Source organism: Acanthochromis polyacanthus, unplaced genomic scaffold (genome assembly GCF_021347895.1).
Source record: "Acanthochromis polyacanthus isolate Apoly-LR-REF ecotype Palm Island unplaced genomic scaffold, KAUST_Apoly_ChrSc contig26, whole genome shotgun sequence".
NCBI classification, from domain to species: Eukaryota; Metazoa; Chordata; class Actinopteri; family Pomacentridae; genus Acanthochromis; species Acanthochromis polyacanthus.
In genome coordinates, this window is record NW_026131313.1 from 14,425 (window position 1) to 30,100 (window position 15,676).

Consider the following 15,676-nt stretch of genomic DNA (forward strand, 5'->3'; position numbering starts at 1 on the left):
GTTGATTTCAACTATCTGATACCTAATGAAACTCTGTAATGATAGTGATTTAGATGCCGATATTTCTTTATAGATGATTGACAGGCTGTTTGACATAATGAATGGACGCAATCCTCGTGCCAAAGGATTCAAAGCTCCCTTGGGTTTTACTTTCTCTTTTCTTTTACTTTCTTTTACTTTTACTTTCTTTTTCCGTACTTTTATCGCTCCACTTGTGATAATTTCTCACTTTTTGTCCTTTCTGTCTTTGTGAAGCTATGAGATGTAAATAAAACTGAATTGAATTGAAAAGTTCTGATCCTAACAACTAAATGTTCATTTAATCTTAGGATTTCTATTAGTTAGACGTTGAAGCCACTGTTGTTTTTAACACATAAATGTGAGCATTCTCCATATGAAATAAAAATAAAATTGTGCAAAAATATAGCTGATTCTCCTGTAAACTGAGGAGCTGCAGAGCTTCTTCTAGAACAACAGCCGATGCAACAAGAGAAGCACAAGAAGAAAGCAAAGATGGCCGCTGTTCATCCGTTCTCCTTCAAACAAATGATGAAATATAATAATAAACACATTAAAACACATTAACACACACTATAAACACATTAGCACACACCATAAGCACTTTAAAACACACAGAAAACACAATAACACACTAAAGACAGGTTAAAGTCATCAAGTAATGAAACAATTTTATAATTAACATTTAAAATACATTGAGAATGTGGTTATGTTTTCCTCTGCTGTCAGATCAACTCTGTGTGTGTGTGTGTGTGTGTGTGTGTGTGTGTGTGTGTGTGTGTGTGTGTGTGTTCATCATCATCAAAAAATGCACATTGAATGTGCATTGATACACATTCAATGTGCACATTCAAAAAATGCACATTGAATGTGCATTTTTTGAATGCCTTTGATCTCTGTGATGTCATCACAACTGACAGAAAGTCCACAAGTGACAGAAAGTCCACAAGTGTAACTCAATAACTCAGTAACAGAGTCAGTTCAACCCACGATTTCTCGTGATTAGCTGCGATTTTTAACACTCACCGGACTTTAGCAGAGAAGAACCGGAGTTTGTGTGCACTACACAAAATGCACCGCTACAACAACCTGTGCCTTGGAAATCTTTCTATTTCCAAGGCACCAAGAGATGCCACCACAGCCAAGGAACCAAAGAGGAATTCTTCTGATTTGTGGGTCCTGCGCACGCAACAGAGATACCAGCTGTTGGCTCGCTACCGCAGAATCTCAGAGTCAGTGATTGATGAGGGTGTTAAACGTACGGCACATGGGTCACACAGGAGAGCTATTGCATCCATGGATTTGTTGGCACTGCGTAAACATCGCAGATATGAATTGCTTGCCAGCCGCCGAAAAATCACAGGCTCACTGGACGAGAAAGACAATGTTTCCAAGGCAAAACCTGCCATTGGAACAACTCGGAGCAGCAACCCAGGTAGCTGCACCTCCAGACACCCAGACATGAGAGGAAGCAAGAGAAGAGCCATCGCCTCCATGGATTTGCAGGCACTGCGTAAACATCGCAGACATGAACTGCTTGCCAGCCGCCGAAAAATCACAGGCTCACTGGACGAGAAAGACAATGTTTCCAAGGCAAAACCTGCCATTGGAACAACTCGGAGCAGCAACCCAGGTAGCTGCACCTCCAGACACCCAGACATGAGAGGAAGCAAGAGAAGAGCCATCGCCTCCATGGATTTGCAGGCACTGCGTAAACATCGCAGACATGAACTGCTTGCCAGCCGCCGAAAAATCACAGGCTCACTGGACGAGAAAGACAATGTTTCCAAGGCAAAACCTGCCATTGGAACAACTCGGAGCAGCAACCCAGGTAGCTGCACCTCCAGACACCCAGACATGAGAGGAAGCAAGAGAAGAGCCATCGCCTCCATGGATTTGCAGGCACTGCGTAAACATCGCAGATATGAATTGCTTGCCAGCCGCCGAAAAATCACAGGCTCACTGGACGAGAAAGACAATGTTTCCAAGGCAAAACCTGCCATTGGAACAACTCGGAGCAGCAACCCAGGTAGCTGCACCTCCAGACACCCAGACATGAGAGGAAGCAAGAGAAGAGCCATCGCCTCCATGGATTTGCAGGCACTGCGTAAATATCGCAGACATGAACTGCTTGCCAGCCGCCGAAAAATCACAGGCTCACCGGACGAGAAAGACAATGTTTCCAAGGCAAAACCTGCCATTGGAACAACTCGGAGCAGCAACCCAGGTAGCTGCACCTCCGGAGACCAAGACATGAGCGGAACCAACAGAAGAGCCATCGACAATGGTTCGACTAAAAGTAAAAAACCATACCGCGTTCCGTTTAACAGAAGAATGGCTGACCAACTGTCACATCTCAGCCATGGTAGAAACTCTGACTCGGCACCCAACAGAAATTCCTCTGATAGGAAGGCAAATCACAGACATGAACAGCGCGCCCAGTTTCAAAGAAGGCAGCGCCCTCCTGCAGCTGTGCAACGATGTGGGCCTCAAGGGGTGAGCGTTGCAAGACAACAACCCCATGCCAGCCGCAACACTAGGAATCGAGTTGCACGCAGGCAGTGGAACACTGGTCGTGCATGGGCTTGGCAGAGGTATCCCAGCTACCAAAGGCTGACCAATCCAAGGCCCACTTGGTACAACAGACCAGCGTACCAAGCTGATTATCATCGCAGACCCTTTTACAGAAACGCTTCTCGTGCAGGCTTTGCACAGAGACAGCACAGTGGCAAATTCTGTCACTGCAAATGCCAAGTAAAAAGGGACAACCAGCAACGGTTCAGACCACAGCAGAACCGCAGGGGCAAGTTCAACAATGTACACCAGAGACGCCCACAGAACCATTGAAGTTCCAGTGGAAATTTGCTCCAGCCAAGAGACAACAGAGTCAGCAGCAACCAAGGTAGTCGTAGTGGCCCCCAGACTGGCCACCAGCTGACCACAAATGTCCAGCTATCAAGTCCTAAGGTTCCTGATGCAATGAGCACACTGGCGTCGGCATTCTCCAAAATCACCCTTTAATTTGTGTAAATTTTTTTAGTGTCAACACCACCACCGAAACAAATAATTCAAATGACCCAGAAGATGGACAAAATGTCGAAGGCCATGTTCAAGGACCTTCAAAATATGTTTGGCTCTGCAGAAAAGCTGCTGGAGGCAGCCATGAATGTACAATATCCATCTTTTGATGAAGCTGTGGTGTTGGCTTTGAACAACCTTTCCTTTCCCTACTACTCTTTCTTTTTATTCTTTTTATTCTTTCTATTCCTCCTTTCCTTTCCTTTCCTCTCCTGTCTTGTGTCATTTCTTGTGTCCTGTCTTGTGTTCTCTCTTGTGTCCTGTCTTGTGTTCTCTCTTGTGTCCTGTCTTGTGTCCTGTCCTGCGTCATGTCCTGCGTCCTGTGTGTTCTGTGTTCCCCTCTAAAGAATCGCCACCTTATCGCGGTGGAGGGGTTTGAGTGTCCCTGTGATCCTGGGAGCTATGTTCTCCGGGGCAATAGCCACTGGTAAATTGGCTCTAGGTGAGGGACCAGACAAAGAGCGATTCTGAAAACCCTGATGACATTTAACATTTTTTTTAAATTACATTTTAATCGAATACAATGTTTTCAGTATTTTTTTAAATAGCTGTAAGAATGAGCTAATCATTTTTTATCATGGAGCAATATATAGTGTCACCACAAGGCTTCAGCTCCCAACCTGTTGCAATTCTAGAAATATTAACCTCTCGATTTTAAGATATCAAAGAATAAAAATCAAGAATAAATCTTCAGAAAAATAAAAAAAATACAGATGGTCTGAATACCCCTTCTTTTTAACATGTTTTCATTTTTTTTCTACTTCAAAAATAAAACACTTTATATTTGTATTGTCCAAAAAACAGAAACTAGACAATTCCCGCACACGGAAATCGTGGGAGGGGCTCGGGCCGGGCGGCGCTCGGGCCCTCGCGCGACCTCCATCCGGAGCGGGCGCGGGAGAGGCGTATTTCGGCGTTTTCCGGTCCGTCGCAGGCTTTTATTTAGAAATGGTGCTGTGCTTTTATTTTGACAGGCAGAGACAGGAAGATGTCACCAGGTGAAAATTTTGATTGGAGTTACTGTAAAGGTTGTGTGAAGGAGAGAGGTTTTTGTTAGCTGTAAAATGAAATTTTTGTTGACATCCTATGCATGTCCTGGGGGCTAAGCCCCCCTGTCCTTAAAACTGAGTGACGCCTCTGTGGCACTGTAGCAGATGTTCTGAGATGTTTTTTTTGTTTTTTTTCCATCAAGCCAGGGGTTTTTGGAGGGTTCTGTATGGCAAACCATAAATCCGAGCATCACAATATATACATGGCTGAAAAGAAGAGATTTTTTTTTTTTTGAAGACTAAAAGTCTGGAGGTGAAATTATGACGAAGCACGTCATAAAACATCACTTAGAGAAAACATGGAAGATCGGCAGGAAAAAATCACAACTTGGGTTCGAACCCAAGACGCCCGCACCAGAGGCGGGAGCTCAGTGCGCCAAGCTACCACAGACACATGCTGACAACTCTTCGTGGCGCCTTCTTGAGTGGCAGACATGCTGCTGACAGCAGTGTTTCTGAACGGAAGCACAACGTCGAGTTTTGCCGGTCCTTACGGGCTAACCGTTAATCCTAGCTTAAAAGTAAAGTGACCGTGAGCGAGAGGAAGGCTGTGGCTAACCAGAAATGTGATTATTTTCCAGATATGGTGAGAAATGACCGAGCGCCAGCGATTTAAAAACACACTGTCCCTCCATGAGCCAGATGATTCAGTTGACATTGGTGCCTATGGAGAGAAGGGTGCAATTTTGCTGTAAACTGCTGCCTGTCATTTCACTTCAGAAAGAGCTAGGTCTTCAAACTTGGATTAAATTGAACCCCAGGAAAATTGTTTACAATCTGACCAAATGTCATTCTCCTAATACTTGTCATTTGGTCGTGAGAGCGATTCTATCGTGAAAGTTTGAGGCGGATTTTTCACCTCTCCACTCTGCCTCGTCACATGAAGAGAGCAGATTCTGAGAATTTTCACTTTTTTGAGGAGTCACTGAGCAAAAACTGTAAATGTCAGCATGACATAAAATACATCCCTGCGTAGACAAGAGAAATCACTGCGTTTTGATGGTCAAATGAAGTTTCTAGGTGAAAGTATGGCGAAGCAGTGGCGCTGTGAAAACAGGTGACTCATACGTCTGAGTGATTCAGTAATCCCATTCATTGTCTATTACGCCGCCTTCTTAAGGGGCAGACATGCTCCTGACAGCAGTGTTTCTGAACGGGAGCGCAACGTCGCGTTCTGCCGGTCCTTACGGGCTAACCGTTAATCCTAGCTGAAAAGTAAAGTGACCGTGAGCGAGAGGAAGGCTGTGGCTAACCAGAAATGTGATTATTTTCCAGATATGGTGAGAAATGACCGAGCGCCAGCGATTTAAAAACACACTGTCCCTCCATGAGCCAGATGATTCAGTTGACATTGGTGCCTATGGAGAGAAGGGTGCGACTTTGCTGTAAACCGCTACCTGTCATTTCACTTCAGAAAGAGCTAGGTCTTCAAACTTGGATTCATTTGAATCCCAGGTAGATTGTCTACAATCTGACCAAATTTCATTCTCCTAATACTTGTCGTTTGGTCGTGAGAGCGATTCAATCGTGAAAGTTTCAGGCGGATTTTTCACTTGTCCTTCACTCTGCCTCGTCACATGACCCACTCTAAAGAGAGCAGATTTTGAGAATTTTCACTTTTTTGAGGACTCACTGAGCAAAAACTGTAAATGTCAGCATGACATAAAATACATCCCTTCGTAGACAAGAGAAATCACTGCGTTTTGATGGTTAAATGACGCTTGTAGGTGAAAGTATGGCGAAGCAGTGGTGTTGTGAAAACAGGTGACTCTTACGTCTGAGTGATTCAGTCCTCCCATTCATTGTCTATGTGTAAAATTAATGCAGTTTTTTGCTCATAAGTCTAGCAAATATGAATGAATGTCTTAGAAAAACCATAGCCATCGATTCCCGATAAAACCACACAAGCTGATATATAATTTGTGTGTGATTTCTCAAAGCCCTGGAGGAGTAGCGAGCCAAAGTTTTAGGCGGAAGAAGCGGAATAATAAGAAACAAAACCCGGCGGGAGAGCAATAGGTGCTCTGGCATGTTCCATGCCCGAGCCCCCAGAGTCAGCAGCAACCAAGGTAGTCGTAGTGGCCCCCAGACTGGCCACCAGCTGACCACAAATGTCCAGCTATCAAGTCCTAAGGTTCCTGATGCAATGAGCACACTGGCGTCGGCATTCTCCAAAATCACCCTTTAATTTGTGTAAATTTTTTTAGTGTCAACACCACCACCGAAACAAATAATTCAAATGACCCAGAAGATGGACAAAATGTCGAAGGCCATGTTCAAGGACCTTCAAAATATGTTTGGCTCTGCAGAAAAGCTGCTGGAGGCAGCCATGAATGTACAATATCCATCTTTTGATGAAGCTGTGGTGTTGGCTTTGAACAACCTTTCCTTTCCCTACTACTCTTTCTTTTTATTCTTTTTATTCTTTCTATTCCTCCTTTCCTTTCCTTTCCTCTCCTGTCTTGTGTCATGTCTTGTGTCCTGTCTTGTGTTCTCTCTTGTGTCCTGTCTTGTGTCCTGTCCTGCGTCATGTCCTGCGTCCTGTGTGTTCTGTGTTCCCCTCTAAAGAATCGCCACCTTATCGCGGTGGAGGGGTTTGAGTGTCCCTGTGATCCTGGGAGCTATGTTCTCCGGGGCAATAGCCACTGGTAAATTGGCTCTAGGTGAGGGACCAGACAAAGAGCGATTCTGAAAACCCTGATGACATTTAACATTTTTTTTAATTACATTTTAATCGAATACAATGTTTTCAGTATTTTTTTAAATAGCTGTAAGAATGAGCTAATCATTTTTTATCATGGAGCAATATATAGTGTCACCACAAGGCTTCAGCTCCCAACCTGTTGCAATTCTAGAAATATTAACCTCTCGATTTTAAGATATCAAAGAATAAAAATCAAGAATAAATCTTCAGAAAAATAAAAAAATACAGATGGTCTGAATACCCCTTCTTTTTAACATGTTTTCATTTTTTTTCTACTTCAAAAATAAAACACTTTATATTTGTATTGTCCAAAAAACAGAAATTATAGAAGATAAGTCATGTTAATATTCTAACATATTCAAACAACCATACAAATAAAACAGCACAAGTGAAATACTGATGTGAAACCTCAGTTTTTATTATTTATTTGATCTTCCACTTTTCTTTTTTTAATCCAGACAAGGCTTCGAAATGATTTTTTTTACCACATCCGCCACGTCGGTCCGCTTTTCATCAACCTAAAATATTCATATACAACCCGGTCTCACAAGGATTCGTGAAACTGTCACGTAAATTAATCTATGGTTTCGTGTATAGGTTTTTCACTATTGTAGGCCTTAGTTTTATTTATTTATTTTTACCTCTAATCGCTATATTTCAGTGTTTTGCAGTGCACTATAGCTGGTAGACCTACATTTTTAGCCACAGCTGCCCTGGGCCAGACTGACTGGCTGCCAATCCACTCCTACAACCCCTCTGACCACCACCAACATTACACAGCATACACATTCATACACCAGTGTAAGTGGCAGCACTGGAGGTAAGGTGGGTAAAGTGTCTTGCATTGGACGAAGGGCTCTGCCACCTGAGCCGTAGCCGCCCCTAATCTAAATACCTCTCTGCATGTTACATTGCACACATACAGACAAGATGTTTGTGTAGATTTTGTTTTTATGTACTTTTGATTTACTATTGAGGAAACAAAAGGAATAAAGTTTTAAAAGAAGTGGCGGCAGACAAAGCGTGTCTAAATAAATGTTATTGCGTTCTTACAATGCATCATATTGTTCATATGGTTTTACTTTAGCTCTGAGTCAAAAATGATTAAAATCCATGAATAATAAAAGAAGGTTATTTTAGAATATCCATCTTAAAATGCAGTGGCGTGGAATAGGTAAGAAAGCACAAAAAGAGGCAATAAAGTAGACATCTTCCTGTGTCAAATATAGTGGGGTCATAAATGACGCCAGTCGGTCATTTTAGTCGCTAAAATAGCTTGGTCGCTTGAGGGTTAATCATCTCAATGATGCGCAAAAAAAGGATGGACTGCACGCTGCCAATAAAATTACAGACAAACATGTCTACTTTGAGAAACACAAGATGAGGTTGTCCCTGGCTGCGCAGACACTGAGTCGCTCTGTGTCAGTGGCTCTCCGCACAATGAGGGATCTTGGGTACTCTCAGTTTAAAGACTGTGAGGCAACGGCAGAATTCATTGAGGTAATACTATTAATGATTATAGAACCAAGTACATGTTTTAAAAAAACAAAAAAATAAAATTTGATTTGAGCATCAGGAACAATTTGTTGACAATTCTGACTGATTCTAAATTCAACATCCAAATGTTGTCATAAACCATGATTGTTATGATCTAGGCGGTTGTGAACCCATGCAGCAGGCAATCAGACAGACGGGTGAATTAATGATGATTTAATAAAGCAATATATATATATATATATATATATATATATATATATACATATATATGTATGTATAACAGAAAACTCTTAATCTGGGAAGCAAGGGGAAATAACAGAATGGAGAACTAACTGAATTGAAGTAAGGGCGGACCCGAAGGCCGAGGTAAAAACTAAACACAAATCTAAACTAACCAAGGAAGGGAACTGACTGGAGAATCCGGAAAACAGGGGGAACGGACCAGAGGGAGCCGGAGATGAGGGGCGCAACGATGGCTGAGGAGCAGATTGTCCAAGCGCAGACGGAGGGGAGAAAGCGGAGCCGGCAAGGTAATTTAACTGAGTGAAGTGGAGTCCAGGTAGTGGCGAGCATATGGTGAGAAGCATGAAACAGAGTCCAAACAGCGAAGTGTATGTGGCGACATGCGGTTTGTAGAGTCCAGTGTGCAGCGTACAGAGTGCAATAATCCAGCGGTGAGTGGTGAAGTGAGTCAGGCTTTTATGCTGCCCTGATTACTGATGGAGAGCAGCCGCGCTCTGTCACAGCCGCTGGTGATTAGGCTGATTGCCGAGTAGGAGAGGGAGGAATCATGACAATGATATTGCATGTTCATCATAAACACAAAAGGTTGTACATAACCTTACACATACCTTCACAGATGTTTGAGTGGTAAAGCTCTGAAATTTACTGTAGTACAAAGCAGACCTATGGAAATAAGGAAGTCAAGCAAATACTAATACTTGCATATTAACTCATTGTACATACAGTTTAGAAATAAGTACTCTGTTCTCTGTATATTTTGAATGGATGAGTGTTGATTTCAACTATCTGATACCTAATGAAACTCTGTAATGATAGTGATTTAGATGCCGATATTTCTTTATAGATGATTGACAGGCTGTTTGACATAATGAATGGACGCAATCCTCGTGCCAAAGGATTCAAAGCTCCCTTGGGTTTTACTTTCTCTTTTCTTTTACTTTCTTTTACTTTTACTTTCTTTTTCCGTACTTTTATCGCTCCACTTGTGATATTTTCTCACTTTTTGTCCTTTCTGTCTTTGTGAAGCTATGAGATGTAAATAAAACTGAATTGAATTGAAAAGTTCTGATCCTAACAACTAAATGTTCATTTAATCTTAGGATTTCTATTAGTTAGACGTTGAAGCCACTGTTGTTTTTAACACATAAATGTGAGCATTCTCCATATGAAATAAAAATAAAATTGTGCAAAAATATAGCTGATTCTCCTGTAAACTGAGGAGCTGCAGAGCTTCTTCTAGAACAACAGCCGATGCAACAAGAGAAGCACAAGAAGAAAGCAAAGATGGCCGCTGTTCATCCGTTCTCCTTCAAACAAATGATGAAATATAATAATAAACACATTAAAACACATTAACACACACTATAAACACATTAGCACACACCATAAGCACTTTAAAACACACAGAAAACACAATAACACACTAAAGACAGGTTAAAGTCATCAAGTAATGAAACAATTTTATAATTAACATTTAAAATACATTGAGAATGTGGTTATGTTTTCCTCTGCTGTCAGATCAACTCTGTGTGTGTGTGTGTGTGTGTGTGTGTGTGTGTGTGTGTGTGTGTGTGTGTGTGTGTGTGTTCTTGTACTTGCTACATTGTGAGTACCATTTTCTGCATTTAACTATCAAAGTGAGGACATTTTTACAAAGTGAGGACATTTTGGCCGGTCCTCACTTTGAAACAGCCATGTTTGAGGGTGAAGACTTGTTTTTAGAGAACAGGTATGAATTGAGGTTTGGTTAGGGTTAGGGTAAGGATTAAGTTTAGGCAATCAGTTGTGATGGTTAAGGTTAGGGTAAGGCTCTAGGAAATGCATTACGCCTATGGATGTCCTCACTAAGATAGAAGTACAAACATGTGTGTGTGTGTGTGTGTGTGTGTGTGTGTGTGTGTGTGTGTGTGTGTGTGTGTGTGTGTGTGTGTGTGTTCATCATCATCAAAAATGCACATTGAATGTGCATTGATACACATTCAATGTGCACATTCAAAAAATGCACATTGAATGTGCATTTTTTGAATGTCTTTGATCTCTGTGATGTCATCACAACTGACAGAAAGTCCACAAGTGACAGAAAGTCCACAAGTGTAACTCAATAACTCAGTAACAGAGTCAGTTCAACCCACGATTTCTCGTGATTAGCTGCGATTTTTAACACTCACCGGACTTTAGCAGAGAAGAACCGGAGTTTGTGTGCACTACACAAAATGCACCGCTACAACAACCTGTGCCTTGGAAATCTTTCTATTTCCAAGGCACCAAGAGATGCCACCACAGCCAAGGAACCAAAGAGGAATTCTTCTGATTTGTGGGTCCTGCGCACGCAACAGAGATACCAGCTGTTGGCTCGCTACCGCAGAATCTCAGAGTCAGTGATTGATGAGGGTGTTAAACGTACGGCACATGGGTCACACAGGAGAGCTATTGCATCCATGGATTTGTTGGCACTGCGTAAACATCGCAGATATGAATTGCTTGCCAGCCGCCGAAAAATCACAGGCTCACTGGACGAGAAAGACAATGTTTCCAAGGCAAAACCTGCCATTGGAACAACTCGGAGCAGCAACCCAGGTAGCTGCACCTCCAGACACCCAGACATGAGAGGAAGCAAGAGAAGAGCCATCGCCTCCATGGATTTGCAGGCACTGCGTAAATATCGCAGACATGAACTGCTTGCCAGCCGCCGAAAAATCACAGGCTCACTGGACGAGAAAGACAATGTTTCCAAGGCAAAACCTGCCATTGGAACAACTCGGAGCAGCAACCCAGGTAGCTGCACCTCCAGACACCCAGACATGAGAGGAAGCAAGAGAAGAGCCATCGCCTCCATGGATTTGCAGGCACTGCGTAAATATCGCAGACATGAACTGCTTGCCAGCCTCCGAAAACTCACAGGCTCACCGGATGAGGAAGACGATGTTTCCAAGGCAAAACCTGCCATTGGAACAACTCGGAGCAGCAACCCAGGTAGCTGCACCTCCGGAGACCAAGACATGAGCGGAACCAACAGAAGAGCCATCGACAATGGTTCGACTAAAAGTAAAAAACCATACCGCGCCGTTCCGTTTAACAGAAGAATGGCTGACCAACTGTCACATCTCAGCCATGGTAGAAACTCTGACTCGGCACCCAACAGAAATTCCTCTGATAGGAAGGCAAATCACAGACATGAACAGCGCGCCCAGTTTCAAAGGCAGCGCCCTCCTGCAGCTGTGCAACGATGTGGGCCTCAAGGGGTGAGCGTTGCAAGACAACAACCCCATGCCAGCCGCAACACTAGGAATCGAGTTGCACGCAGGCAGTGGAACACTGGTCGTGCATGGGCTTGGCAGAGGTATCCCAGCTACCAAAGGCTGACCAATCCAAGGCCCACTTGGTACAACAGACCAGCGTACCAAGCTGATTATCATCGCAGACCCTTTTACAGAAACGCTTCTCGTGCAGGCTTTGCACAGAGACAGCACAGTGGCAAATTCTGTCACTGCAAAGGCCAAGTAAAAAGGGACAACCAGCAACGGTTCAGACCACAGCAGAACCGCAGGGGCAAGTTCAACAATGTACACCAGAGACGCCCACAGAACCATTGAAGTTCCAGTGGAAATTTGCTCCAGCCAAGAGACAACAGAGTCAGCAGCAACCAAGGTAGTCGTAGTGGCCCCCAGACTGGCCACCAGCTGACCACAAATGTCCAGCTATCAAGTCCTAAGGTTCCTGATGCAATGAGCACACTGGCGTCGGCATTCTCCAAAATCACCCTTTAATTTGTGTAAATGTTTTTAGTGTCAACACCACCACCGAAACAAATAATTCAAATGACCCAGAAGATGGACAAAATGTCGAAGGCCATGTTCAAGGACCTTCAAAATATGTTTGGCTCTGCAGAAAAGCTGCTGGAGGCAGCCATGAATGTACAATATCCATCTTTTGATGAAGCTGTGGTGTTGGCTTTGAACAACCTTTCCTTTCCCTACTACTCTTTCTTTTTATTCTTTTATTCTTTCTATTCCTCCTTTCCTTTCCTTTCCTCTCCTGTCTTGTGTCATGTCTTGTGTCCTGTCTTGTGTTCTCTCTTGTGTCCTGTCTTGTGTCCTGTCCTGCGTCATGTCCTGCGTCCTGTGTGTTCTGTGTTCCCCTCTAAAGAATCGCCACCTTATCGCGGTGGAGGGGTTTGAGTGTCCCTGTGATCCTGGGAGCTATGTTCTCCGGGGCAATAGCCACTGGTAAATTGGCTCTAGGTGAGGGACCAGACAAAGAGCGATTCTGAAAACCCTGATGACATTTAACATTTTTTTTAATTACATTTTAATCGAATACAATGTTTTCAGTATTTTTTAAATAGCTGTAAGAATGAGCTAATCATTTTTATCATGGAGCAATATATAGTGTCACCACAAGGCTTCAGCTCCCAACCTGTTGCAATTCTAGAAATATTAACCTCTCGATTTTAAGATATCAAAGAATAAAAATCAAGAATAAATCTTCAGAAAAATAAAAAAATACAGATGGTCTGAATACCCCTTCTTTTTAACATGTTTTCATTTTTTTCTACTTCAAAAATAAAACACTTTATATTTGTATTGTCCAAAAAACAGAAATTATAGAAGATAAGTCATGTTAATATTCTAACATATTCAAACAACCATACAAATAAAAAACGTCATTATCATTGTTTAGTTGAGTAGGCCTATTATTTGTTACAGTTAACAGGCTGTTTTTTTTGTTTGCTTTTTTCCCTCTTTTTGTGGGCGCCTTCAGCTCCACTTAATTTTTTATTATTTTATTTATTCATTTATTGATTTGTGGCCGCCTATTGACGCAGCCGGTCCGCTTTATTTATTTATTTAGCCTAATCATTTGCGGCCGTCCATTGATGCGGCTGCTCCGCCCCGCTTTATATTTTCATTTATTTATTTGTTTGTGATGCTGCCTGGTGGCAGTCGCATGACCAGGCAGCCACAGTGGCATTTGCTCACATTGCCCAATGGCCAGTCCGTCCCTGGTTCTGTCCTTCTAATGATCTTTGAAAAAGGAAAGCTCCCTGTATTGGATCTCTCGGTGCACTCATTACATTGTTCTCCTAAATAGATCAAAATTAGAACAGTTGAGAGGTACTGTTGTGAGTCAGTGTCAACACTCATGATTTGTTCACGTTGACCATTGTTTTGATGCCATTTAACAGAGGGGACTTGAGCAACACTGTAACAGGCTTGATTTTCTTATTGAACTATGTTCACATGTCCCACCATGTGACTTGCAGGCTCTTTTCCAGCAGCTACACCTGAAGCTTTTTTAGAGTTTTTAGAGAAAGTATCAAAAAATATATATTATTAATTTAAGGTAACCCTAATTTCAAATCAAAAACATCTCTGTAGATTTGAGAAATCTTGTATGTTATGAACCCCAGCAGAAAATGAACTGCCTTTCTGTAGCAGAGCTCCAGTCAACGTCGTCTTGACAAGTAATTCTTGTGTTCAAAACCGCAGTACTTCAGCTAGTAAATACTATGTAAGGCTTGATTAAAGATAATACACTTGTTTTTATGAATCAGTACATGCCCTGTTCAGTTTCACTCAGAAATGTCCAGTCTGTCTTCTTTCACCCTTTCCACATCCTAGCATAAAGACTCTGCATGACATCAGAGTCACAGGAGTAAATTTTACTTGACCAGTCATCTTCTATGAGAGCATTAGAAATTAAAATGCTTCCATTTGAAATCAGCATGTCAGTTGCAACATCACAAAGCAACATCATGCTGCATAAACATGTTTTTTTCCCCACCTATAGCACTTGGTTAAGTGTATTAAAATTCAAATTGTAGTCACTTCTCTGGACAAATTTTGAATGATATTTTTTCAAAACATACCCTCATTCTGTGATTGTGCCATTTGTCCTCTAGGGGACAAACTCCGTTTCAAATCATTGACCATCTCCCAAAAAAACTTTTTTTTTAAAATCATAAACTGTGGAGATTTACAATGCTATCTATGAAATATTAGTTCAGTATGTCAGACACTTTCTTAGAGGTTTTTCAGTGGACTGCAGACCCAGTTTCACTCGTTTTTTTTTATTTTCTCACATTGAAATTTGAGGCTGTTTGAAGATGAATATCTCAAGAACAATTCTAGATAAAAGCCTGAAACCTTCACTTGTTTGTCTTGCTAACGTCAGCAGATCAGATTGCTGTTAAATACAGCAGTGGATTGGACATCCCATACATTTGTGAAATACTGCATTAAGAATCACTTTGAGGTCTTCAAGAGTCTTATTTTAGTACAATCATAAAACTAAACACATCCTAATAAAAGACATTAAAACTGAAAATTGACTGGTTCCATAAAATATTTCTTGTAAACAACAAACCAAAAAAATATCATTTGTATTTGTGTCTTTCTGATGCAGCCACACCTTAGAAACACACGAAAAAGACTTTTCAACAAATATTTCATAATATTTAAGATTGTGTCAAATTTTCAGGGTGTCTCTGTGCTTGCGCTAGCCATTCTCCAATTCGCCATAGGCAAAGGCCTTCCTCAGGATGGCAAAGCCATTTTTAGCATGTTTAGCCACGGTGGCGAAGCTAATTTTGCCTAATAAATGTGAAAAAAGGGTTAACTTGCAACTTTTTGTAATTTGCCGAGCGATTAATCAAAGAAAATAACAAACTGCGTCTCCTTTACTGAAGAGCGCTACCGAGTATAACCGGAACGACCTGAATGCTTCCGATCATTAATAGATGCACACTGTCACGTGTCTCGTCTCAGCCAATCAGAAAAAAGGATACAGACTAACCCAGGTGTTGTGCAATTTTCACACTCCCCGGAAAAATCTGACTCCCCTTCGCGTGAACGCGTGTGACTTACTTTTCACTCTGTGGCCACTTGACGGGTTTTTCTGTTGTACGTTTACTGCTTTTGCTGTTGTTTTTGGGTTAAATGTGACTAAGTACCGACCTGCAGACATGTTTTCCTGTTAATATGATTAGGTGACATGTTTCTCCTCCTCTTCTCATCCGTATGTGCGCACCCTAAATGGCATTGGGGAGATCCTACGCTACTCTCAGCTTCACTCCTATGAGGACATC

At 42.1% G+C, this 15,676-nt stretch overlaps 1 protein-coding gene across 1 annotated transcript; it reads right to left on the minus strand.

Moving 5' to 3' along the window:
- Positions 1-899: 899 nt before the first annotated feature.
- On the minus strand, positions 900-13,134 carry LOC127532779 (uncharacterized). Its single transcript, XM_051944815.1, has 2 exons — positions 13,006-13,134; positions 900-3,716 (listed from the first exon to the last, which is right to left on the minus strand). The coding sequence occupies exon 2, from the start codon at positions 2,295-2,297 to the stop codon at positions 1,233-1,235; it is 1,065 nt and encodes a 354-aa protein (XP_051800775.1). The 5' UTR covers positions 2,298-3,716; positions 13,006-13,134; the 3' UTR covers positions 900-1,232.
- Between the last annotated feature and the right edge of the window lie 2,542 nt (positions 13,135-15,676).